The sequence below is a fragment of the Sminthopsis crassicaudata genome, chromosome 2 (assembly GCF_048593235.1).
Source record: "Sminthopsis crassicaudata isolate SCR6 chromosome 2, ASM4859323v1, whole genome shotgun sequence".
NCBI classification, from domain to species: Eukaryota; Metazoa; Chordata; class Mammalia; order Dasyuromorphia; family Dasyuridae; genus Sminthopsis; species Sminthopsis crassicaudata.
Genome location: NC_133618.1, coordinates 77,613,817 through 77,639,001, shown reverse-complemented (window position 1 = coordinate 77,639,001; position 25,185 = coordinate 77,613,817). Strand labels below are relative to the sequence as shown.

Here is a 25,185-nt window from a genome sequence, read left to right as displayed (position 1 = left end):
TTTCACTGCCGGGTTTTTGTTATTGCTGTTTGTTCATTTTTTGCAATACATTCTTCAAATGAAGTTTTTAGAGGCTTTTCATTTCCTGTAACTTGACAAATGGTGCAATTCTTCATATTGACCTCATGTATTATTTACTCTGCCTTCCCTTGGGGTGCATATCATACTCAAGGTAGTATTAGAACAAAATGATGTCCCCTTTTGATAACTAATAAAAAGTTCATATTCAATTGAATTGAAATCTTAAAATATATTTTGGAACTGAGTTTGTTCTTATATCAAAATTTCCTGTAGATTTGCATATGGAAAATTTCAAAATTTTCAAAAAAAAGCATAATGCAAAGAAGTATAAGATGGTTACAAAAATGTGAACTAAAGTTTGATAGTGATTTTTAATAGCAAATATTTGTTAATGATTACATATATATATATATATATATATATATATATATATATATATATATATATATTCTTTTTGCAAAAACTAGAGAGGAAAATTACAGGATTCACTTCTATCAGAAAGAAGTATTTAATTACACTCAAGAATGTGAGGCACATGGTTTTTTAAGGCCATCTGAAACCTCGTTCCTTCATTCATTAGAAAGACATACTGAAAAACTAGTTAACATTTGTTTGGATAAAGTAACTATTAATTGATCCTTAAACTCTGAAAATTTTTGTATAATTTATGGAATTGGGAATAATTAAAATAATAGTTCAAAGAGAAAAACAAAACATATGCTTGATAATATTTTAAATTAATTTAATGTTTTTAGTTAAAGCATTGTATTTCTCCTCAGGATTATCAAACTTGGCTTGACCTTAGAGAATTTGAAACACGAATTGGAGAGCGTTATATCACACATGAAAGTGATGATGCACGCTGGGAAGTACATGCTGACGAACATAATCTTGTGTACCCAAAGCACTTCATTATGGCTCCCAATCCTGATGATATGGAAGAAGATCCTTAAGCTAACTGCTCTTTTAAATATGGAAGATTTCCATTTATGAATCCATCTGTATAAATGTACTACTCTCAGACTATTGTCTATATGAGCTATGAGGAAATATGATAATATCAGTGACACGTAGTTTGTAAGATGTAGGTAGAGAGGAGAATTAAAACAAATGAATTCTTGTGAGCTTTCTAGAAGTGTGTATCACATGCAGTCATACTTAGTTTTTGTATTTTTCTATATCTTCACTTATTGTTGTTTTCTACTGTTTAATATATTCTCCCTTTCTGATTTTTACATATAGAAAATCAAGCTAGTAACAAATTGTTTTGTGTTTGCCTGCTCAAGTTACACACAAGTTGCAAAATTTGGATCAAGTTTAAAACTCTGGTTATGGGCTTGCATTCAAGAAATCATTGGGAAAAAATGAGCATATTGACTTGCTATTGACTCTCAACATTTATTTGAATGATCCTTGTAGGAATTGAAGCTTTTCCCCTGTATGTGTAAAAAAAAAGGGGTAACAATTCACTTTTCTTTAGAAAGTGAGTTAAATGTTTAAATCAGTGATTCCCAACCTTTCTGGAGTTGTGACACTGTATATACTACATGGAAAATAATTTTTAAATTAGATTAATATTGCTTTTAAAATTTATGACACATTTTTGAGAAAATGGAATCTACATGGTTGTTACAAAACCTAGATTACAAAAGCATTAATCTAAATGTCAGGTTAGCAGTGTACTCTTATAGCCTGGCTCTAGCTGCTAAATATTCCCACTCTTATTAACATTTTAGTATCCTAGTTGGGAGTTTGACTTTTATTTAGCACAGATCTATTTATCAGATTACTGCCACACAGCTTCAACTAAATTAAGAGGGACAAGTTTGTTAAATATTCAGTAAGGTTATTAATAGGTAAAAGTTTTAAGTAGCCCTCTAGTCTTTATCAGGTGTAGACAACCAAACCAATCTTCCTTTATATAATAATATATAATGTGGAGGGTCTTAAAGCTCTTATGGACTTTTAAAATGAAATACATCTTTAAGTGATTGAAACAACAGATGCCTTCTATTACTTGTAAACTCATCTTTTTTGTTTCTGTAATACTTCTTTATCCCAGCTAGCCCAACTGACCCTGGGAGTAGCAGGAATGTGCAAAGCTAGCTCTGACTTGATTGTTATATTTTCAGTGTGAGCATTTATATCTTGGAAATTGAAAAATGCTGCAAATTAGGGCTTGGCCTGACAACTGTTTTATGGATTGTGACTTAAGAAAGTGTTGGAGAAAATGTTAATAATGCAATTAAATTTAAAAGTATACCATGGATACAGTCCTACCCTATACCCCATCCCCTACCAAGAGCTGGTTGTTATACATTTACCAGCAAACCACTTATGGTATTTTTCTCTTTTTTTCCCTCAAGTTTTAATTGTAATTAACGAATACATATGAAATAGCTTATTAGGAGGTTCTCAACATGACCTGCCAGCCACTACTATTATATAGCTGTCACCAGATTTCCTAGCAGTTTTGAACTACTTAATTGTAATTGAAGTTAATAAGTCCATGCAGCTTATGATCGTGAATTTTTGATCATAGTTTCTTAGAATTAGAGGATGAAGACACTTCAGAGGGACCCTAGTATATACCCCTTTCATTGCACAGATGAGAAAGCTAGATGCAGAGAGGTAAGTAACCTGTCTCCAATTCATGAGCTAGAGCTTGTTCCATGTTCTCTGAATGCAAAGTCGGCACGTTTCATCTGTTAAATCTTGCCTCTCCCTTTGGTTCCCACGGATAGCTATTAACACCCCTAACTTATTGGCAAGGCTCTATAGGCAAAAGAAGGTACCCATCACTTCTCATTTCAAGTATGGCCCCCTCTTCTCCAACAGGCTGACAAGAATAAGAGCAAATGATTTTCCGCTGAAATATACACTTGGTCTTTATTCATGTGGCTTCAAGCCTTTTAAAGAGTTGCTATCTGTAGTATGCTCAAGTAATTAAGAAAAAAAAAAAAATCACACCAATCTACAAGAAATCTAACCACTCTCTTTACTTTATGGTATCTAATGTTCCACAATAGCTATAGTGAAGATTTCTTTTGAAAGCAGAACTATAAACTCTTGTGACAAGTTCAGCTGCATTTAAGGGGACAGAATTTTCTGTACATTCACAAAATTATATAACTGGAAGTAAGTTTCAGAAACCACTGCTCTATTCTGCCCTTACTCTGGGCAGGACTTCCCTGAACTTGGCCTTGACAGATTTTTGATCAATTCTGAAACATCTCTGGGTGACCTTTCTCAGTAATTCTTACAAATTATCCATATTAATTTAGAGACCAAAAAAAGGGGTATTTAAAAAAAACACAAAAAAACTTTTGCTCAAGTAGTTATATTTCCTTAAATTTCTTCAAAGTTAGCCTGTTTTTTGTTGTTGTTGTTTTTTTTTTCTTTTTAAATAAAAATTAAGGATAAATAAATGAGCCAGATTATAACAGCAGACATGTGGAATGAAGCAGTTCTGGATCACCAGATTGTATTTGTTTCATGTAAATGCAATGAAGATTGGGATTAGTGGTAAAGAACCACATAATAATGTAAAAAAAAAAAAAAAAAAAAAAAAACTGGAATTTTATCATTTTGCTAAAATGCTGTATTCAAACATTGTAAGCCATGAAATCAATTGCACTCTTTTTTTTTTTTTTTTTTTTTTTGTATAAGTTTTAAGAAATCAGTTTGTTAAGTCACTGTCAGATAATGTGGAGTTGGCTAAATTACTCCAAATGCTGTATAACCCGCATAAATAACCATTTTATCTTGATTTCAAGTTATATTTGTATGAGAAATATTAGTGTTTGCTAGAAATATTTGCTTTTGTAAAATATGAAGCCCTGACACTGACCATTCCTTTTTTTTTTTATATTTTTGTTACACCCTATTGTTTGTAAATATCTTCTTAATACCTTGAAAATAAACTGTATTTCCCTATTGCATTGATCATTTTTAGTGAGAAAACATGAAAGGTCTTCAAGACCTTTGTAAATACAATTTTTTCTTTGTTTTGTTGTACTTCCTTTCCTAGATCTCAGTAATGATAGCACTGTTCTGGGAGGAAATTATCTACAAACTGGAACTTCTGCTTTAGAATTAGGTGGCACTTTATATTAGAGAAGCTGATTTTGAAATCATGCTGAAAGTCAGTTCCTTGTCTAACAAATGCTGGGTAAGGATACTTTTTTTTTTTTTTTTGATTATATTCAATCAATATCGGTTCTTTTTCTCTCTTTTTTTATTTCATTTATTTAGATTAATTTTATAATTATAACATTTTTTTTTGACAGTATATATGCATAGGTAATTTTTTTACATTATCCCTTGTACTCCTGTCTGTTCCGAATTTTTCCCCTCCTTCCTTCCACTCCCTCCCCTAGATGGCAGGCATTCCCATACATATTAAATATTTTATAGTGCAGAAGCGAATTTTGTTGTTTGTTGTTGCAAAGGAAGAATTGGATTCGGAAGGTAAAAATAATCTGGGAAGAAAAACAAAAAAATGCTCAGTTTACACTTATTTCCCAGTGTTCCTTTTCTGAATGTAGCTGATTCTGTCCATCATTGATCAATTGGAATTGGATTAGCTCTTCTCATTCTTTTTTCTTTCTTTTTTTTTTTTTTTTTCCTGAGGCTGGGGTTAAGTGACTTGCCCAGAGTCACACAGGTAGGAAGTGTTAAGTGTCTGAGATCAGATTTGAACTCAGGTCCTCCTGAGCACCAGGATTGGTGCTCTATCCACTGCACCACATAGCTGCCCCAGATTAGCTCTTCTCTATGTCTACTTCCATCAGAATACATCCTCATACAGTATCATTATTGAAGTGTATAATGATCTAGTTCTGCTCATTTCACTCAGCATCAGTTGATGTAAGTCTCTCCAAGCCTCTCTGTATTCATCCTGTTGGTCATTTCTTACAGAACAATAATATTCCATAACATTCACTGGGTAAAGATACTTAAGGATATTTCATAAAATCCAAGTTAGGGATTGTTTGTTTACCCATAGTCCCTGAACTGAAACTCAATCTCAGCTGTTGCAGTTATCAGAGGACTGAAAACTTTAATAAGGATGAACTTTTTATACCAGAAATTTCTCTAACCATGTAAGAATTATAAAGGGACAAGATATACAGACTAAATTAACTGGGAACTCCACAGTCAATGCAAGTGAATCCTTCATCACAGTCTTAGTTGTCTACAACATCGTGTCAAAGACTCAACCATATATTAGAGTTCATTTCATTTTATTTATTTGGTTTAAGTTTTGCCCAGTTTCCTTTTAATCTGGTTCAGGAAGGTGGGGTGCCTCTGATACTTCTGAAACACTAAAATTAGTCACACAGCATTATTCAGAGGGAAGATTTGAACCAAAGTCTACTTTTAGGCAACTAAGGGCAACTCACCTGACTTTTAAGTAATTATAAAAAATTACATAACTGAACAATACTCAGATTTTCTTTCCCCATTATGTTTACAAAATTTTATAAGAGTAGAATATACGTACATACTCCCTCTTCTAAGATTGGAATGATCTCAGACAAGTAGACATTACAAATATGGGCTTTTAATTTCCTCTAGAACAAAATATGAGTTATTTGTTCCTACTTTCAACTTGAAACAAAATTTTTTTCTTAGCTATAGGTGCTAGCTAACATGATATGACTTCCTCATAGCAATTTTGGGATTGGCTTAATTTTGCTGCATCATATTTTCAAGTCTACTTAAGTACAGTGAACATTTTGCCACTCATAGTTATGTAAGAGTAATAACCGAAGAAAAAAATTTAAGTTATCAACTAATTTTATTAACGAAAGGAAATTCCCACTCTTATATTAAATTCACTAAGTCAAAACATTGTTCATATCCAAAATCCATATAAAATTTTAGTTTCATAATGACCATTTCAAAAGCAAGCCATCATAATTTTTATTTACAGATAGTAAGATAATGCATTTTGAAATAATTTGCCTCTAGTACAAAGTTTCTTTAGTTTAGTCCAAACTGAGGTTTCACTTCCAAGTGAGTTCCCCAAAGCCAGCTACAGGTGAGGGTAATGATTTTGATTGGTTTGTGTTTCCACTAGAAAATCTCTGATGAGGTAGTAAGGCAAAAAAATTAAATCGTTCTCCCATCTTCTTGGGATTCATTAGCATGTCGTAACCATGAATTAGTTGTTGCTGTGTAGCAGTGTCACTTGAATTGTCCAAAAGAACCTGAAACAAAACATGGTTTTTCTCAGAAATACTGACAGTCCCCCCAAAACTGGTTTACTAATTGTCTGATACTAACTGCATATAATTTTCAGATCCAAAAGAGGAAGTCATGCACTTACAAATGCCATGTTTTGGCAGTGACTGACAATTGATAACAAGTTCCCTAAAATTTTTAAGTTCAGAATTCTGTTTTTTTGGCTCTATTCTCTTCTGTAGTAACACAAAACAAGGACCTAAGGAAATTATGACTAGTTAAATATTCTCATTTGAAATAACATTTTAAATAGTACACTACTGACAAAATGGTGGTACTGAATTTTGTACAACATTATGAATTCCATTAAATTTCGGGTTTTAAGATAAACACATACATGTGCATAATTCAAATTCACCAGCCTCGCTTAACTTTAAGATAATGGATTTTTAAAAACACCATGTTCACATGCATTTACTGCTATGCTTAGGACTCTTAACATTGAGACATCTTCAGAACTATGAGTGCTACAAACTACTTAAGAGAACTTCTTATACTTCAGACATTTCTTTAAAATAATTAATTTAGAAAGTTTACAAAACACACAATGGTAAAAGGATCCATAAATGATTACCTTCAATCGAACATCAATGCCCATGTTTTTTAAAAAGTGCTGCTGCTGTATGGGTCCCAAAGAGGCCACTCTCCCCCGAGTCATCCTACGCAGGTAGCTGAAGTCCACATCTGCAGTTAGGTCAGCTGTTCCTGGAGCAATTAAGACGTCATGAAGCTTGTGACCACAAAAGCCCTTAAATATAATTGAAGAAATAATTAGTTTTATCCTTTGTGACTACCAAACTGTAAGAACAAAAATGCAATAATTTTCAAGGCCATTATAGACAATGTAAGCCTATGTATACTACAGCTAAAATTAAGAGGAAAACACAATATTGGAATAATTAAGAATATAGCAACTAAGAGATCTGCCAACTTATAAGAATCAATAGTCATGCTAGGCTTTGAAATCAAAGAATGTGGAAAAGCCATGAAAGGATTCGGAAGTGAGACAGAAGGCTAATTATCAGGGATTAAGATCTGAGAGAAAAGGTTATCTAAAAATAAGGTGGTTTATCAAATTAATCTTCCACAAAAACCCTTCTTGTTGCTTTTTACAGTATAAAAGTCACCCTGAGTTTTCCAAGGCTCTGCCAATTGGCACCCAAGCTCTGGGAAGTCTTGCCACACTGGAAGTCCAGGCCCAATGACATATGCCAGGTAGCCAGTGTTCCAAGCAGCTTATTACCAATAAGCTCAGGGAGAAGAGTCAGGCACAGGGCCTCTCAGTCTTTGTGCTTTTCCTTCAGACCTCAGTTGTTAAGCACCTGCTTTGGCAAGGTACAAAGAGCTGGAATGACAAAGACTTATGAAAAGGACCCATTTTCAGGAAGTGGTGAGGTTGGAAGTCAAACTGCAAGGGACTGAGAAGCGAGCAGTACTGTCGGCATCTATGGTGCCAGCCCTGGAGTCTTCTAGGGAAATGGCATCTCTAGGCTGTTCCAAAGTGGCTCCCTTCAGGCAGAGTCCAGTCAGTGCCCTTCCCCACGTTCTCTGGTATCAGAATAAATATTCTTCAGTGGCTTCAATTGCTTCATCTACAAATGGCATCTGTGGAAGACACCTTTTCCTAACTAAGAGGACTTGAGATGAGACATTTTTGGATGCTGCCCATGTAGAAAATGGCTTTGTTAACTGCACACTGATTACAAGGATTTTGTTTTATTTATTTCTTTTCCATTGGGGGAAGGGTGAGAAGGAAGGAGGCAGTAACTCCCACCCCATCCAAAAAGTAAATGACAAAGTAGGAGTACAGAAGAGAAGGAAGGAAGTTTGGAGAGAATCACAGAAGGAGGACAGCTTTGAAAGTTACATGTTAACTTTATTACAGTTTTAAAGAAACACATACCTTGTATAATAGAGATTTGCAGTTTTGTGTAAAACCCTTTTTTTTTTTCCATTCCACGTTTATATGAAAATACTTTTTTCTTTTTTTTTTTTGGATGTTTAAGTCTAGAATGTGAAATATTAAGTTCCATGAAAATTAGGGGCAAAGAATATAAGGATGGTATTGGGAAAGTTGAAAAGAGGCTCAGAAAAACTATGAAGGAGAGGGGAATAGTCAATCAAGGAAAAAAAAATATTTCTGAACAGCTAAGGAGATATGATTTTGTAGGAATTCAGTTGCCAAGGTGTTACTTCTTCTAAAGCAAGGGTTCTTAAGCTTTTATCACAGAAGCTTCTCACAGTCTGGTTGAAGTCTATGGACTCCTTCCCAGAATTCAATATAGACTTCAATTTACAGTCATCAAAAACATTTTTTTTTTAAAAAGGTTCACAAACTTCAGGTTAAGAAACCCTTAAGGGTGGACAAGGAGGCCAGAAGTCGGGGGAGGAGGCTATCTGGTGAAAATTTGAGAAGATGAAAGCCAAACAGGCTCCCCATTGGAGGCATTATAGTAAGTACTGGGCTACATATGCATGTGACACAGAACCTGCCCTTAAAGAGCTCACATTGTCCTAGGAGGATAATACACATCGAGAAGCTCATTAGGGAAAGGGAACTTTGGCCTGGGAAGCCAAGGATAGAGAGTAAAGCCATAAGATGTAAAACTGCCACATTCTCCTGAGCAACAATGCAAATATTTAACTGTTTCCTAATCAAAAGTTGAAAAGTTACTGAGTGAGAGAGATGTATACGGCAGTAGGGCATATGGTAAGATGTCCATGCTAGCTAGATCCTGTCTTTATAAATTGCTGGATCAACTAACCAACCAACCAGTGAATATGTATTGAGTATCTATTATGTACTCTGCCCTACGTTAGATAATGGTGATGCAAAACCCAAAATGAAATAGTCATTGCTCTCCAGGAGTCTACTCTATTGGGGAAACAACATGTACACATATATAAATGTGTAAAGCCAGGGTGAGAAATGGGGATTTTGGGGACAGGATTTGGGATAGGGCAGAAGGACTGTACCACTATTAACAGCTTTCAATCTATAAGTGGAAAAGACCCATGTGAACAAAACTGAAGAATTGAAAATGTAAAATAAATTTGCTTTTATGATAGATAGTACTATGTCAGACATACTCTGAAAGTGTCCATCTTTGTCCCATCATGTCCATAATCAGCAATCAGAGCAGCACCCCCATTTTCTTCAATACGTTCAGAAAGCAGTTGAATAATAACACCAGCATCAGGACACACTTCCACATGATCCCTTGTTTCCTTGGACTAGCATAGATAAGAATGCAAAACCAATTGGTCAAAAAGGATCATACACAAATCTTTATTAGTATGGATATTTTATCTTTAGTTTAAAAAACAGCTTTCAAATGTTTTTTATCAGTGTTCCTTTTAAATAAATCCATATTACTCTATGTGTATATATATTTATTATCTGGCATATTGGTTTTCTCTATGAAAATATTCAGGTGTCTGTATTAGTTACTAAAAAGATATTTTATTTAGATAAATATGATTAAGACATGCTTAATGTAACTATTAGTGACATAAATCTTAAAGTGACATAATCGACACCTAAGATTACCCTTTAAATTTAATGCCAATTCAAGATAATTTATTCCCAAATAAATTATAAAAAAACTCCAAGTATATTTTGAATTTCCCATAGCACCTACCATAATGGTGGATACGTAATTATCTGGTGATTCAAAAAATGAATTTTATACTTGTTAACTTTAATATTCCCTAGTTGCTGAGATCTATTTTACACATGCACACACACACACACACACACACACACACACACACACACACACACACACATACACACACTAGAATATCAAAAATGTTTTTGTTTTATTTTTTATTGCAAACTTCTAATGGCAACAGTCCTGATAGTTCTTGGCTGGTTTCATATAATAACCATTTTTTCCAACTCCAAGAGCATTTAGGTCAATACACAGGCTCAAATCTTCCTTAAGTCCAATGTCAGGTGTGCCTTGGAAAAGTAGCAAGTACACAAGGCATCTGACTTATGCTGATAAATAAGTATGAAATTATCTTTGTTCACAAATGAAATGATGCAGCCCTGCCTGCCTACTTTTCCCCTCTTCATAATGGCTATCTGAACAGTAATAATCCCTGATGGAACCTATCTAGAGAGTAGGTATGTGGTCTTTGCTTGAAGCATGGCACCTATTAGCACACAAAGCAGCTGATTACATTTTTGTATAATTATAAACATTAGAACACATGAATTTATGTAGAATTTTATCCATTTTTCTGCAAGTTCAGCCTGTGCTCCTAGTACTGCCTTCTGAGAATTAAAAAAGAGTAAGTAAGCTCTCTTCTACAACAGAGCCCTTCAGAAGGAATGAGGGCATAGTAGATATAACTTTGACCTTGGAGGAAGAAACACATAACTTCAAATACCATTTGGGACATTTATACCATTATGCAATTAATTAAACAAGTATTAAATTTAATATTACTATATGCTAGGCACTAGGGAAGTCCTTGTGATGCCATATCCATCACTCCACATGGGTGAGTAACCATAAAATCCTCCATCACTATTTGCTTTGGAGAGTGTCCAAAGCTCCAAACTAAGAAGAAACGTGGGTGCAATGATTATTATTCATACTAGAAAGGTTCATATAGATCATCCAATAAAATTCATTTTAACTAGGGAAGTTAATCAGAGAAATGAAGTGACTATCAGAAAGATAAATTAGTTTCTGTCCATTAATTTTATTCATCAGTTGATCAGATGGATAAAATTTTAAAGATTACAGATTAAGTGTAATGGGGAACCATTATTTTTATAATTTTTTTAATGATAAATGAACACAACCATAGTTTATTAACATGGATAAAGATATAAAGCTTTATATTTAAAATATTTTTAATCTGTTAGAAAATAATCTCTCTTTATATCCTCTTAAGTTATTAATTATGGCTTGTACAGAAATTCTTTTTTTGAGATGAATAGGAAAAAAAGAAAAATAGTAGTTTATGAAAAAAGGCTGATATGCTTGGGCAACTGGATCCTTTAACAGCTAATAAGTGAAATGGTTAAAAAATATATGGGCCCTTCTGTTTGAAACAGAAAAGAATAATTACACTGGTAAGCTGGATAACTTTTTGGAATGTAGTCTTAGTGCTAAGTTAAATTAAGAGAAAGAGGAAAAACATCTTTCTAGCAAATAAGCATGCCTGAAGGAAGGCAGCTTGATTATGTTCTATCTTAAGAGAGAAAAGAGGCTTTCAGATAGTCTATGATGAGTTTAAGGAGCCAAAAGGGTGAAAATGTTCCTAATCTAGATGGTGATTCCTGCTTGTCTTCAAGAACCTTTAGCTTAAGAATAGAACTTGAACTGTAAAATACCCATCTCCAACTTCTTGACTATTGATAGGGCAAGATCAGTATCATATGGTCTCTCTCTGTCTCAGCTACTAACATTGAAATACTATACTTAAATACTAAATAAGTTTAATTATTTTTAGGAAATATTAGAAAGTTGTGAGAGAAAGTACATACAGTTGAGGAAAAAAGATCAACATAGACGTGGATTTGGAAAGGGTCTTGGAGGCTATTTGGCCCAATGTCTTATTTTACAGAGGAAGAGGAGGTCTAGAGAGGTGACTTCCATTACCCAAAGTTATCCAATTCCCTCACTGCAAATTCAGCACCCTTTTCACTTTGCCACAGAGTCAAGATAGAGCCATAGGTTGTAGATTGATTATTCCTTAGAAGTAATAGTTAAAAAAAAAAAAAAAAACCAGCATTTTATTTGAACAATGTACCAAGAGAGTCCTAGAGGTTTTGGTTAATTCAATAGAGAACTGTGTTGGTCTCCTTTAAAATGCCAGTCTGATTAGAATGTGACCGCCATCTCGTGGTCAAATTGAGTAAAGGGGTTTGGAGAGAGCTGAGGTGATCGAATATTCATTTTGATGAAAATAAAGGTAATTTTTCTATGAAAATTAGAAACTTACAAATGCACTACATGATTATATTAATACCCTCTAAAATGTTACAGGAAGAAAAATCTGTTATTGCTACATTTAGTGGTTCAAACTTAAAAGATGTCAATACAGAAACAATATCCCAAAGTACTGACACATGTGCTGTGCTTGTGAACATGTATACATACACACACAGAGATATATAAATATATCTACATGGAAACAAAATAATTGCTCAATCTTAGCTGAACAAATTATAACCCATTGAAGTACCACAAAGCATGACAAATAAAATTCCCAAAAATATGGAAAGACCTGTATGAAGCAATGTGGAATGAGAAAAGCAGAGGCACGATATACACAATGAATGCAGCAATAAAGGGGAAACAGAGCTGGTCAACATCATTAGGTTAACATCATGCAGAGAAAAAGCCTTGGAGTCAGAATCAGAAAACCTGCGCTTTAGTACCAGTTTTGCCACCCACTGCATGCGCCACCTTGGGCAAGGTCACTCTCTTTACCTCAGTTTCCTCATCTGTAATATGAGGAGATTGGATTAACTGACTTCTCTGATCTCTTCCAGCCCTAAATCTAAAATACTATGATCAATTCTACTAAAAATTAGTTATTTAATTTTTGGAGGGAGAAAAAATGGGAATGAGCTTTTAAAGGACTTCATCTTGGTATTTGTTGGGAAGTATCTCTTGTGTTAAAAATGTATCAATAATTTTAAAAATAAAAATGTAATTAAAAAAACAATACCATATATACTATGCCTTGGACATCTCATAATTACTTCCTTTTTCCTCATTTGAACTTCCCTCTTCTCACTGAAGGTACTGTCATCCTGGAAGCAGCCTCAATTCACAATTTTGGAGGCATCCTTATCTCCTCACTCTCTGCCATCCCATGAGTCTAATCACTGCTCCTTCTTACAATTCTTTATTTGCAATGCCTCCTCATCTGACCCCCTGTTTGCACTCCTATGACCCATCACCCCTCTGTGGCAGGTCACTCTCACACAATCTCCTGAGAGGTCTCTGCCTCAGTCCTCCTCTCTTCCAAACTATCCTCCATGGCTGCCAAAGGGGTGCGCCTACAGCCCCACTCCAAATTAGGTGACTGCCTACAATCTCTAGGATTCAATATAAACTCTTCTGATTAGCATTTAAAGCCCTTCACAACTGGGCACCCAGCTACCTTTCAGCCTCCTTTCCATTTTCCTCTTCATGCATTCTGCTGCCCAGTTTAGCTGTCCTCATGAATGGAAAGCACCATCTCCTCACTTCTACCCCTCAGATCCCTACCTTCAAAACTCAGCTCAAGGGCTACTTCCTGCATAAGACTTCTCTTTAGTCCCTCACCCCTAGCTGCTAGTGACTCTCTCCCCAAATTACCTTGGATCTATTTTAATAGAAGCTATATATACTTACTGTGTGTATATCCCTCAATGTGTATTTGTAGTCTATCCCTATTGAATGTAAGTTCCTTGAGGGCAGGAATTATTTAATTTAAGCATTTGTTAGTACCAGGTCTAGTACTGAGGTAAGTACTTATAAAAGTGCTTAAGGTGCTTAAAAATGCTTTGCTGATTTAACTAATTGACTCTGTTTTTGTTAAATACACCTAAGTAGTCACAAAATAATCTGACTTCAAAGTTAAAAAACCAAACACTTTTCTGAAGGAAACTTAACTCTACAGCAAAAGTTACTATAACTCCATTTAACTGAAACAAAGGAAACAAACAAACACCTTTCCCTTACCTGAATAAAAGTTTCTGCTGGGGTAGAAGAAGGAGCCAAAACGAATCTTAGTTTATCAGAGTCTTGTGGATCTATATCAATAAACACTTCTCGCCATCCTTGAAGAGTTTTCTAGGTAATTAAACAAACATTGGAGCTTGGGTTTTGTTTTCTAAATGGCTTCCAGCCTAAGAATGCTTTCTGCATGTATCTTCCTGATGCAATGTAGAACTGTTGCCACAGCAGCTGTGAGGGGAGAGGCAAAGGGACCAACAGAGCAGAGCTGTGCTTCCAAGATTAAAAAATGAGGAGTGATGTAGGAGCCAAATATTTAAAGTAACTTGTAAGAGAAATGACATTTCTACATATTATGTATGCTTTGTATGAAGCTCCACCTAATAGAATAATTGTAATTGCTCTTAAATTAAAGCTAATTGTGCTCACATAATACTACCAAATTTAAATTATTCTCATCAAAGAATGAGGAAAATCAAAAAAGAAAAAGAGATTCTAAATTTCTGGAAATAATTTTTAATATTTTTAAATAAAGTGCAGAAACTATCTTCATGCTACAATAGAATACAAAAAAACTCTTTTCCATCTTTGAATAATTAAATCATCCTAGGAATATATTACCTTTCTTAATGTTTTGTAATTGTACCTTTTCCCCTTTTTCGATAATTTATTCTCAAGACTACAAAATTCTGTTACAAAAACAGGATTAAGTATAATTTTCAAGGAATGATAGTATTCAAATAGTGAATAATTCATGTAAAAAAATTCTTTGATGCATATTATATTCTCCCACCCCCTTAAACAAATGTAGATACAAAGTCTTTCCATCAGTACCTGAAACTTATGCACTGGAAGAGCATCAAAAAATTCATGTGCTAAATAAAAGCTATAACCTGTTTAGAAAGAGAAAAGGAAAAGTAGTACATGTTTTAATATACTTTAAAAAAATGCTCAAGTGATGCTTGAGGGAGACAGCTGGTACTCCTATTGCTACATGTTTCCATTATTATACCACCCTATATTGATATTGATATTGATTGCCTGTCTACAAGAAGACCAGTTTAAAAAACAACACACAAAAATGTCTATAGCACAACACAGAAAGTAAGCACGTATTACTAGCTTCATCTGTCAAATAAATGGGGCAAAGAGAAGACAAATGACAAAAGAAATTCATGACCTTAAGGAGCTCTCAATTAGTGTGGGAAGCTTTCTTGACAAGATGAGTCTTCTATTCAAAATTATCAAATGGGATCCTGAACTTATGGGCTAACAAAAGTTCTGGTCTAGGTAAAACAGATGTTTTCAAAAGGAGAAAAAAATAAAACTTATATATTAGGACTTTGCTTTCTTTAGTTATTGTTGCCTTTGGCTTCATCACCACCATTAATTCTCAATCAATGAAATGAATCAATAAACATGTATTAAGCACTGGGGATATAAAAAGAAGCAAAATACTCTCCCTGTCCTTAAGGAGCTTACAATCAAATGAGGGAGTTTACACTATATTCTAACTCTACTACAGTAGGCAGAGAAATGACAGTTAAGACAAAACTATAGGGATTAGTAGCTTTTAAAACCTTTTTTAAATATTAAATTTGTAAAGTAGCATGGTCTTATCTATAACAAATTAATTTTCTTTATAAGATGCTTTTTCTAAGAAAAACCACTTCCCAGTTAAGGACTTGGTGAGAAGACCCCATTGTCTTGTAAGATAAAAGATTACTGTCATTTTTGGTTATCCTAAGGTGCCCTGATCAAAATGCTTATGTCAATTCAAATTCCTTACCTTGTGGCACATCTTGTAGATTCCGGTACCAGGAAATGGGAATTCCAGACTTACTAATACCTTTCATGTACATTGGTGATTCAGCATCATATTTTAGGGCAACTGTCTCATCAGTCAGTGTCTGGGCTTGGATTTTACTTAATTTTTGACTTACTTCCACCAAATGTACAGAAATGTCACAGTTTTTCAGAACTGACCCAAGCTGACTGAAGACCTAAATATACAATAAGAAATATATTAGCAAAATTCAGTATACTTTGTCACTAAGTGAATTTTCAAGTTTTAATTCTTTTTATCTCAGCAAGTTGTTTTAAGTCAGAGAAAATAGCATTTATTTTGGTTTGGTTTAAAAAAAATGCTTCAAGAAGCTTATTGTTTGGTTTAACAAAAAAAAAAAAAAAAAAAAAAAAGAATGCTTCAAGAAGCTTACTACTGTGAAGACCGAGTTAGCACCCTAAGATACCTTAGAATCAGCTGGAGTCAGGATAAGCAAAAGTCCTTAGTCTTTGGGATAGTTCTTGGTCTTTAGGGGTAGAAGTGAAGGGAATGGACACAGGATCTTCAAGACCTTCTGCCAAAAGTGACTCTGGCTTGTCTTACCCCCTAATTCCTCCCACAATTCTCTGTATACACCAAAAGATTGAACCAGCACAGAATAGTGGGAAGGGCCATTTTCCAAGCATATACTAATAGAGTACTGTCCAATTGGTAATTAGCCTTAAGTGCTCAGTTGTATGACCCCAGTGCATCTCAGAGTTTCAGCCCTTTACACACTACCTTCTAGGATACTATTAATTAGAAACATTATTTACTAGAAATATTAACTATAACTTCCAAAAAGGGTATGAACTTTGCAAAAGAACAGTTCTTTCATTTATTCTGTTTTAAATCCCTTTATCACAGACAATACTATTATAATATTGGAAAATCTAACATCATAGCTTATATTCAGTGAACCTTTTTTTTAAAAAACTGAATAGTGAGGACTAATAGAAACAAACAAGCAAAGCTCATGGTTCCAAAACAGCATGAACACAAAAAAGGTTACAATATTTTTTTCTGGAATCACAAAATATACAGACTGAAAATGTTTTTTCAACATTATGAGCAAATGATTATGTCATATGAGCAAAAAGCATGGGAGATGGGACACTGCTTGTAGGCTGCAGGTACCCAGCTCTCCCTCCTAAAGAATGAAGAAATGTGTCAGACACAAGCCCTTTTCTACCCAATCCATATTTGGATAATGAGGAATCAGTTGCCTTCTCCCATCTTTAGGCATCAATAGCAGAAAGAAGGGATAAGTTCCAGGACTCCAGTCTCCAACATCTGGAACTCTGGATAACTTTATCAGCTAAGTGTTCCAAGAGCCTTCAGGTCCAGGAGCTGAAGGCTAGAGGAGAGGCCAATGTCATTTGAGTCCCCAGGTCAACAGAACCAAGGATCTTCAGAGAAGTCTCACAAAAGTTTCCCATTTTTCTTCATCTTTCTCCCTTCTCTATTTGTTCCTATGGGTGGAGGGGGGTTAGGGACCAAAAATTCCTTTTTTCCTGTTGTGTTGCAGGCATATTTCTAATGAATACTCCGAGTGGTGGGATTTAAGAGAAGTTCCTCTCCATCAGATGCCTTGTGACAATGATGAAGTATTGCATTTGGAGCAAAGGTCGTGAGTTTAAATCCCATCTATACTAACTTTGTGGTCCTTGGCAAGTCTAAATCTTTTTGGGCCTTCATTTACTCATATATAAGATAATAGAGGTAGACTAGATCACCTCCAAAGTCCCTTCCAAATTTAAATCTTTGGTCCTATGATTTCCTTGGATGCTTGAAAGTTTCAGCCACTTGAAATTTATTTGGGTTAGTAAGATAGCCCTGATAAGAGTGAACAAGGGAGTGATAGAAAGCTGCTAATTTTTCACTACTGCAGCCCTTTAAAAAGAGTATGCTATTATTGGGTAGGCACTTTCTCCATTATCCCAAGCAGGTTGAGTCACTCTGGCCAGACTCAGAGTGGTCACTCAGTGACCAACACTGGTGGTGAGAACCTCCAAATTACTATCAAGTGGCCTGTGAATCACAGATAAGACAGAAATCTTTTCCATATCTAAAGTCTTTCTAGTTTGGACTGGGTATAGCTTTGGTAGGACTTCAGAAACGTAGGGTCACCTCCACATCACAATGAGGCATCAGAAGAAGCTTTTAGGGAAGCCATTCACATCTGAATGAAAATTTGTTCAAATTGCTTTCCTAAGAATTGACTGAAGTGAACTGAAGAAAAAGGATTTCAGTTTGGGAGAAAGTATAAAAGTGTAATTGCCAGATGATGAGAAGAGATTTAGAAAGTGGTAAATAGAAGGAAATTAGATAGGTTAACTGCACGGGAGAGAGGGTTTGCTTGTATTTCTTCAGATGGAGAAGGAATCAGATGGGTGCCGAGTCGTATTCCCCTTGTCCATCAGAGAGAGAGAGAAAAAGAAAAAGACCTCAAAACAAAGGAGAAAATCTAAGAAACATCTGCCACTGAAAGAGCATGGCTAATAAGAAGACTGTTAAAGAACTTTAAAACAAGCAGGAATCATTGGATTTCCTAACACAAGATGAGACTAATGGACAATGGACTTATGGACATTTATAAATTCTCAATTTATGATTACTTGATCATGTTATTTGTTACATGGTTCTAGCATGTGTTATGTTACTATGTTACTATGTGTTTATGTAATCTATGTAATTATGTGTAATGCTTCCCATATTGCTGGATTTATGTTTCAAGGTCATGACCACCCTATGTTTTAAATCAAAAGAAAGGGGGAGATGTTAGATTCTTACTAAGTGCTAAGTCGGTACTTAACAATTCTCTAGTTCAGGCCTTTAGTGGGAGTTTTACCTGTGACCTCCTGGGGAGGAGCTTGCATGTTTAGGAGGAGCAAGTTCATTGGTTGAAGTAATTTTCCCCAGAAGCCCTTGCGTTATCCCACGCCTATTCTCTGAGAGGATAAAAAAGGGAGGCACTCCAGAGATAGAGAGAGTCTTGTCTGGACCAGACTTGAGGCAGCTCTCTGCAGGAAGGGAAGTCACTACTCTGGACCAGAGTTGACGGCAACTGTCTGGAGACAACGGTTCACTACAGGAAGAAGAATCTGTCCCAGAGATTTGAGTTGACACAGCAGATCTCCTCCCAGAGAGCAATCAGCAGCTTCTGGAGACAACCGCACATTACATACAATGGGAGTTTTGGACAAAACAGAGCACTGGGATTATGAGAAACAAGACAATGAAAAGGAGATCCCTACTCCCCAATTTTGCCAAGCATTAGCTGTGTCTCCTCCCATCTTCTCAAGGCCAAGAAAGTCTGCCTTTTAACTTGTCAGGTCTCTAATTTCACTCTAACCCTTCAGTTTACATAGAGATTGGCAGTGAAAATGGGACAATGATACTTATAAAATTTAAATGATGCCTTGATAGGGTAAGTGCTAGTTTTGCAAATAAGAGTATAACAAACTGCATGTTGTAGTTTAGTGTGCAAGCAAGCTTAGTAGGAAATAAGTTTTTAAATATGGTTCTGTACACATACAAATAAAGTATAACATTGATAAATGGATAATTCATTTTGGTCTCTTGCAACTATTACAGACAATAAGTTTTTAGATGTTAAATTACAGCTGAGAAGAATGAGATAACCCATTGAAGGAAAAGAGCTATGGGTATTACATTTACAAATTCAAACTTTAATTTAGCCAAGATGAAACTACATGAGGTTTTTAAACCATCCTGAGGTTACCTACCCTCAAAATATCACCAGTAAGAGTGCCCCTACCTGGGCCCAGTTCCACTAACTGAAAACTTGAACTTTTTCCAGTGGCTATCCATTCACTAATGTACCAAATCCCTAGTAACTGTGGAGAGAAAAAAAAATAAAATAAGTATGCATATATGTATATAAAACATAGTTGGTAAATATACTTTGATACAGAATATCACAAACCATTTCTTGCCCAGGAAATAGCTTTTTTTTTTTTGCTGAGGCAGTTGGGTTAAGTGACTTGCCCAGGGTCACACAGCTAAGTGTCTGAGGTCACATTTGAACTCAGGTCCTCCTGACTTCAAGGTTGGTATTCTATCCACTGCGCCACCTAGCTGCCCCCAGTAAATAATTTTTAAAGAAATTCATGAAAAGAAATGTTATGTATATATGCATACATAGTATAGTAATATATATTACATAATACAACATACAGTAATATACATGCACACATGCATATGCACTTTAATATTTATTTTGAAAATCTGAATTTGTTCTAATATGACCGACAATTAGGCAACAATTTGAATATAACATGAATTTCACACATGCTTATACTCAATTTCTTTTTATTTTGTTTTTTTTTCCCCTGAGGCTGGAGTTAAGTGACTTGCCCAGGGTCACACAACTAGGAAGTGTTAAGTGTTTGAGACCAGATTTGAACTCCGGTCCTCCTGAATTCAAGGCTGGTGCTCTATCCACTGCACCACCTACCTCCCCCTACTCAATTTCTTCTGACAGAAAGAGTTAAGAATGCAGAAAAGTGCATCACTTCATAATAATTCACAAGTGGTAAACCTTCCAATGCTGTCTTCCACAAATTTTAGGCCTTATGGATCACATTTATTATATATCTTCTGATGTAGTAAGAACTGTGGGCAGAGAAGGATAGTCCATATAACACACTTTTTTCTATGGCCTCTGGCTCAGAGTTGTGGCCTGCCCAACTTTCTATAGACTTTGCCAGCCTGGATCCTATGTGAAATGGAAAAGTCAGGAAGCTGCTCAAGCTGCTAGGGATAGACAAATGTTGCTGACACTGCCACTCTATATTGTAGTATTCATGTATTTCTTAACTATTTAACTTGTATAAAATTGTGCTATCATTTTTGTTAGGATCCTTTTTTTGTATGTCACTGATAAAAGTTTTTTTGAGTATTGATTCCCTTTCCAATTTTCCCACAAACTATGGCTTTTATAACTTAATTTTGCATAATACAGTGCTTTGAGTAACTCATATGTTACATTATAGCAGGCCTGAAGTGTGTGTATATGTATGTATGTATGTATATATATATATATATATATATATATATATATATATATTTAAACAAAAAATTTCATTGTAACAACGTTTATATATTTAAACAAAAAATTTCATTGTAACAACGTTTACTCCAGGTTGGAATGTGATATAAGACAGATTCATCTTTGCTACCAAAGGAAATTTATTTATTGAAAAACCAAAAATGATATAAATCAAAGGATATATAAAGAAGCTATAATATATGTGCTTATACTGTCAAAAAGAAACATACATTTACATTTCTATTTATTTATTTATTTATTTTTATTTTTTTTATTTTTTCCCCCTGAGGCTGGGGTTAAGTGACTTGCCCAGGGTCACACAGCTAGGAAGTGTTAAGTGTCTGAGACCAGAGTTGAACTCAGGTCCTCCTGAATTCAAGGCTGGTGCTCTATCCACTGCGCCACCTAGCTGCCCCCATTTACATTTCTATAATAATTTGTTATCTGGCTTGAAGAGTCAGTTTCATTTTATTACATTCACATTTCATATGGAAAACTTTGATATTGGATTCACTTTTACATATAGTATAAAATATTTACCTCTCCAAAGATCTGACTTATTTCAGGTGAAGTAATAAAGTCTCCTCTTTCTCCTATCATATCTTGATGTACATAGTAGCCCTAAGGAAGAAGAAAAGATATATTAGAAAATGTAACATTTATACTAAGAAAATCTTTCTTTGATTTGGAATAATATTCTTCTAAACTATTTTGCTAAAATATACACGTTTATGTGTGTGGATAGAAAGGGGGGAAAAAAAACTTATCATGAAGAAATCCCTCCACTGAATCAAGTAAAAAAAAAAAAAATAATAACAACATATATTTTTGTTTAAAAATCAGTGATCCTTTCTACAAGTAATGGGAAATCTTCCTTAGTAAAACAACCACTTTGCCATTAGGCAGTCTTCCATTCTCTCTATGTTTTATTATTATATGAGAGACTACCTTTTTTTTGAATAGTTAGAAAACTTGTTTCTTCTATTACTTTCTCTGCTGCTAGCCTAACATCTTTGTTGGATTTCAGTTCCCTAATTTATGAAAGTAAAAACTGAAATATCTTTTTCTGTTTCATATAAAAGTGAAAAATATAAATATAGTGAACATATTTATCAACTATAAAACTTTAAAAGAAAAATTTTATAACATTGCAATGCTACCCAATATTCCACAACAAATTAAGTTCTGTTTCAATCAGGTTCCAAGTTTTTTTTTTAATTCTTTATGTCTCATTGAATGAAAATACTGAGTACATACTACCTGCAAGGAAGATCTGGCTTTTCTTTTTCTTTTTTCATCTTCAATGTCACTACTCTTATGACCGCATCCTTTGAACTAGCTTCCTAACTGATCTTCCTGTGTAGTTTCTCCCCATTCTACCCATCCTGTACCACCAAAGCCAGATTCAACTTCCTAAACATTGTTTTCACTTTATGGTCCTTTAAAAAACTTTAAATACACTCACTTTCTATTCCTAAATCCTTAATTTTGTATTCAAAACTCTGCTTTCAAGTCCCAACCTACCCTTCTGAATTTTTTCCCCTTTGGATATTCTTCAAAGGGTGTCCATTGTGTTCATGTTAATCTGCTCAGTGTTTACTAAATATACTCTAATATTTCTTATACACAGATCTGATCATAATACTCTATTAAAAAAATCTTCATTGATTCCTATTCAGAGACAGTTGCTTCTTGAATAAAGTTCAAAATGATTCCAAATTTTGAAGCTCTCCAAAATTTGGAACTACCTTACCTTACCAAGCTATCTTATCTTACTCTCTACAACTTATTCTACATTCTAAAAACCTGTTCTACTTTATTCCCTCAACAAACTATGTACTCTCTTATCTCTGCCTTTTGTTCAAGGTTCCCTATGCCTAGAATCTCCCCAAGCCCTTTTCTGCTTGTCAAATTCCTATCCATTTTTTAATATCCAATTACAGTATCACCTCTTCAAAAAGAATTCTCTGATCCATGCTAACCAAATTTTATTTTTCTCTTTAGGACCTTATAGAATATTTTACTTTGCAACTTGCTAAGGTGTTTATTATGTCATAATTTTTATTACAATGTGGATAATTTTCTAGTACATTGAAAGCTTCAAATGCAAGAGGATCATGTCTAATCTAAAATTTGTATCTCTCCTAGTTCCTAGCAGTGTTCCATATAAAACAGATCTTTGAGTGGATGAATAAACAAATTGAAAATATCCTCATTTACTTTTCAAGGAAAGCTCTGACTCACTTTACTGCCTCATGCAAGGTTCCTCAACAAGATTATGGTGATGGTTTCTCTAAACTCTCCACCTGAACTGTTTATACCACTTATTTGGCACATATATGCTGCGTTGTTATGTTATTTATTTGTTCTTCCACATACCTTATCTCCACAATGGGACCATAAGCACTTTAAGGAAAAAATCCTATTTTACACATTTCTTAGCAGTGAGCACTGTGCTCTGCACATGGCAGGTGCTCAGAAATAGAATGACTGCCCCTTCCCCTTCAGCCCCTGTGAAAGGATATTTCAAACTACTCTTAATTGAAATTATTAAATTATTACAATAATATTAACAAATGATCGCCTCTTCTCTTAGGTTTTTCTCATTCTAAGCAATTGTTTAGCTGGCTTTTCCTATATGCAAGGAGATGACTGACCTACTCAAGAAGAGTTGTAATAAGGAATTGCCTCCACCTGTGTTCTCAGGCCATTGAAAGCCCCCACATTGTTACCAAAATATGTCTTTCACTGGCCTACTGAAGCAACATTCTCCTCAGACTTAAAATGCCACTAAGTTCATACTCCTGAATTAATTCAAAAGTTGAGGCTAATGTCTCCAGAAGGTTTTATGTCAAAATAGGGAGCAAAGCAACTATCTCTGAATAGGAGTCAATGAAGATTTTTTAGTAGAAGCTATTTATATAAAGCATCTTATGTACATTATATCACTTGAGCTTTACATCTTTCTATTTAGGGGGTTTTTAATGAACTATTGTCAGATTTGATTTCAACTAATTTATGAAATGTTAGCTGATATCTTGGAAGACAGAGAACATGCTAAAGATGGAGGACCATGGAAGAGGAAAACAGCAAGGCTACACCCACCATAATTTGGCTTAAGGCTAGACAAGGGTAGAGGATTACTTAGAGGGTTACCGAGTTACCTTGGCTGGGTTAGTCAACACTTCCTTCATGTATTCAGCCACTGTAATGGGGCCAGTCGCCTTTATTTTGTACATGAGGTGCCGAAGCATAGGGGTAACAGTTTTGTTTTCAGTTGACTTCTTTCCTGAGCTGAAGCACTTCACTTTCCAAAAGAAAGGAATAACTGCAAACATTTTTAAGACAAAAAACCCAAGCTGAATTAGTTAATGTCATTCCTACATACTGAGATTTTCAGCTTTTTTAAAAATTGTTTTGTGAAGGAATAACCAAAAGACAAACTACATGTCAACTGGGCTGCAGTAATACTAGCAGAACATCTAGTCTCCTTTAAACATCCTTGTGGATGCTAACTCATGATATGGAGTGATCTTGGCTTCCTTAAATCCGTCAGTTCTGGAAGGTCCAAAAAAGGCCTATGATTAGTTGCTATTTATATAAAGCATCTTATACACATTATATCACTTGAGTTTTACATCTTTCTTATTAGGGGATTTTTAATGAACGAGTGTCAGCTTTGATAAATTTCCAGAGGTTTATCATAACTAAGAACTTTGGAGGCCTCTAGTTTATGTCATCTATTAAGTCTTGGAGGAATAACAATGTATCAGTGGAGGGAAACAGACACGATGCCTTCTAAAGCACTGAAGTCAGGGCCACCACCGTACTGTCACCATAAAATTTAAGCACGTGTTCAGGGGATACAGGAATGTGGGGCTGTTCAGAGGAGGGAACTATAATAGTGAGAAGTCAGGAGACCAAGTCACAGGAGGAACTATAGAAGGAACAGGGAAGGTTCAGCATGTAAAATAGAAGGTTTGAGGGAGAAGGAGGCTATGATTTTTAATCATGTCCCTGAGGCACCCTCATGTGTAAGCTATAAAACAATTTTAGCTTAACATATCTAAAATAATTACCTAGGACAGCTAGGTGGTGTGGTGGATAGAGAATCTGGCCCAGAGTCGGAAGATTCAACTTCCTAAGCTCAAATACGGCTTTCGGAAATTTACTAGCTTTACAATCCTAGGCAAGTCACTGAACCCAGCTCGCCAGTCTGCTTCTCTATCGAAGGAGCCAGAAGGAAATGGTAAACCACTCCGGTATCTTTGCCACTAAATGTTAGTTGTTATTATCTGATAAGACTTTATGCCAGGCGCTGTGCC

The 25,185-nt window shown here is 34.9% G+C and overlaps 2 protein-coding genes across 5 annotated transcripts in view; one reads left to right on the top strand and one right to left on the bottom strand.

Moving 5' to 3' along the window:
• The window catches only part of PRKD3 (protein kinase D3), a 78,035-nt gene extending 76,014 nt beyond the window's left edge, over window positions 1–2,021 (top strand). For all 4 annotated transcript variants that reach the window (XM_074286599.1, XM_074286597.1, XM_074286598.1 and 1 more), the window contains one exon: window positions 801–2,021. In XM_074286599.1, the coding sequence (XP_074142700.1) occupies window positions 801–974 (174 nt within the window). In that variant the 3' untranslated portion in view covers window positions 975–2,021. The remainder of the gene's footprint in view (window positions 1–800) is intronic.
• A 3,903-nt stretch (window positions 2,022–5,924) lies between these two features.
• The window catches only part of NDUFAF7 (NADH:ubiquinone oxidoreductase complex assembly factor 7), a 20,095-nt gene continuing 834 nt past the window's right edge, over window positions 5,925–25,185 (bottom strand). The window contains exons 2-10 of the mRNA XM_074286600.1: window positions 24,025–24,188; window positions 21,401–21,481; window positions 19,536–19,646; window positions 15,751–15,964; window positions 14,796–14,854; window positions 13,968–14,078; window positions 9,361–9,504; window positions 6,845–7,018; window positions 5,925–6,236 (exon numbers count right to left, since the gene is read on the bottom strand). Coding sequence (XP_074142701.1) covers window positions 6,033–6,236; window positions 6,845–7,018; window positions 9,361–9,504; window positions 13,968–14,078; window positions 14,796–14,854; window positions 15,751–15,964; window positions 19,536–19,646; window positions 21,401–21,481; window positions 24,025–24,188 — 1,262 coding nt within the window. The 3' untranslated portion in view covers window positions 5,925–6,032. The remainder of the gene's footprint in view (window positions 6,237–6,844; window positions 7,019–9,360; window positions 9,505–13,967; window positions 14,079–14,795; window positions 14,855–15,750; window positions 15,965–19,535; window positions 19,647–21,400; window positions 21,482–24,024; window positions 24,189–25,185) is intronic.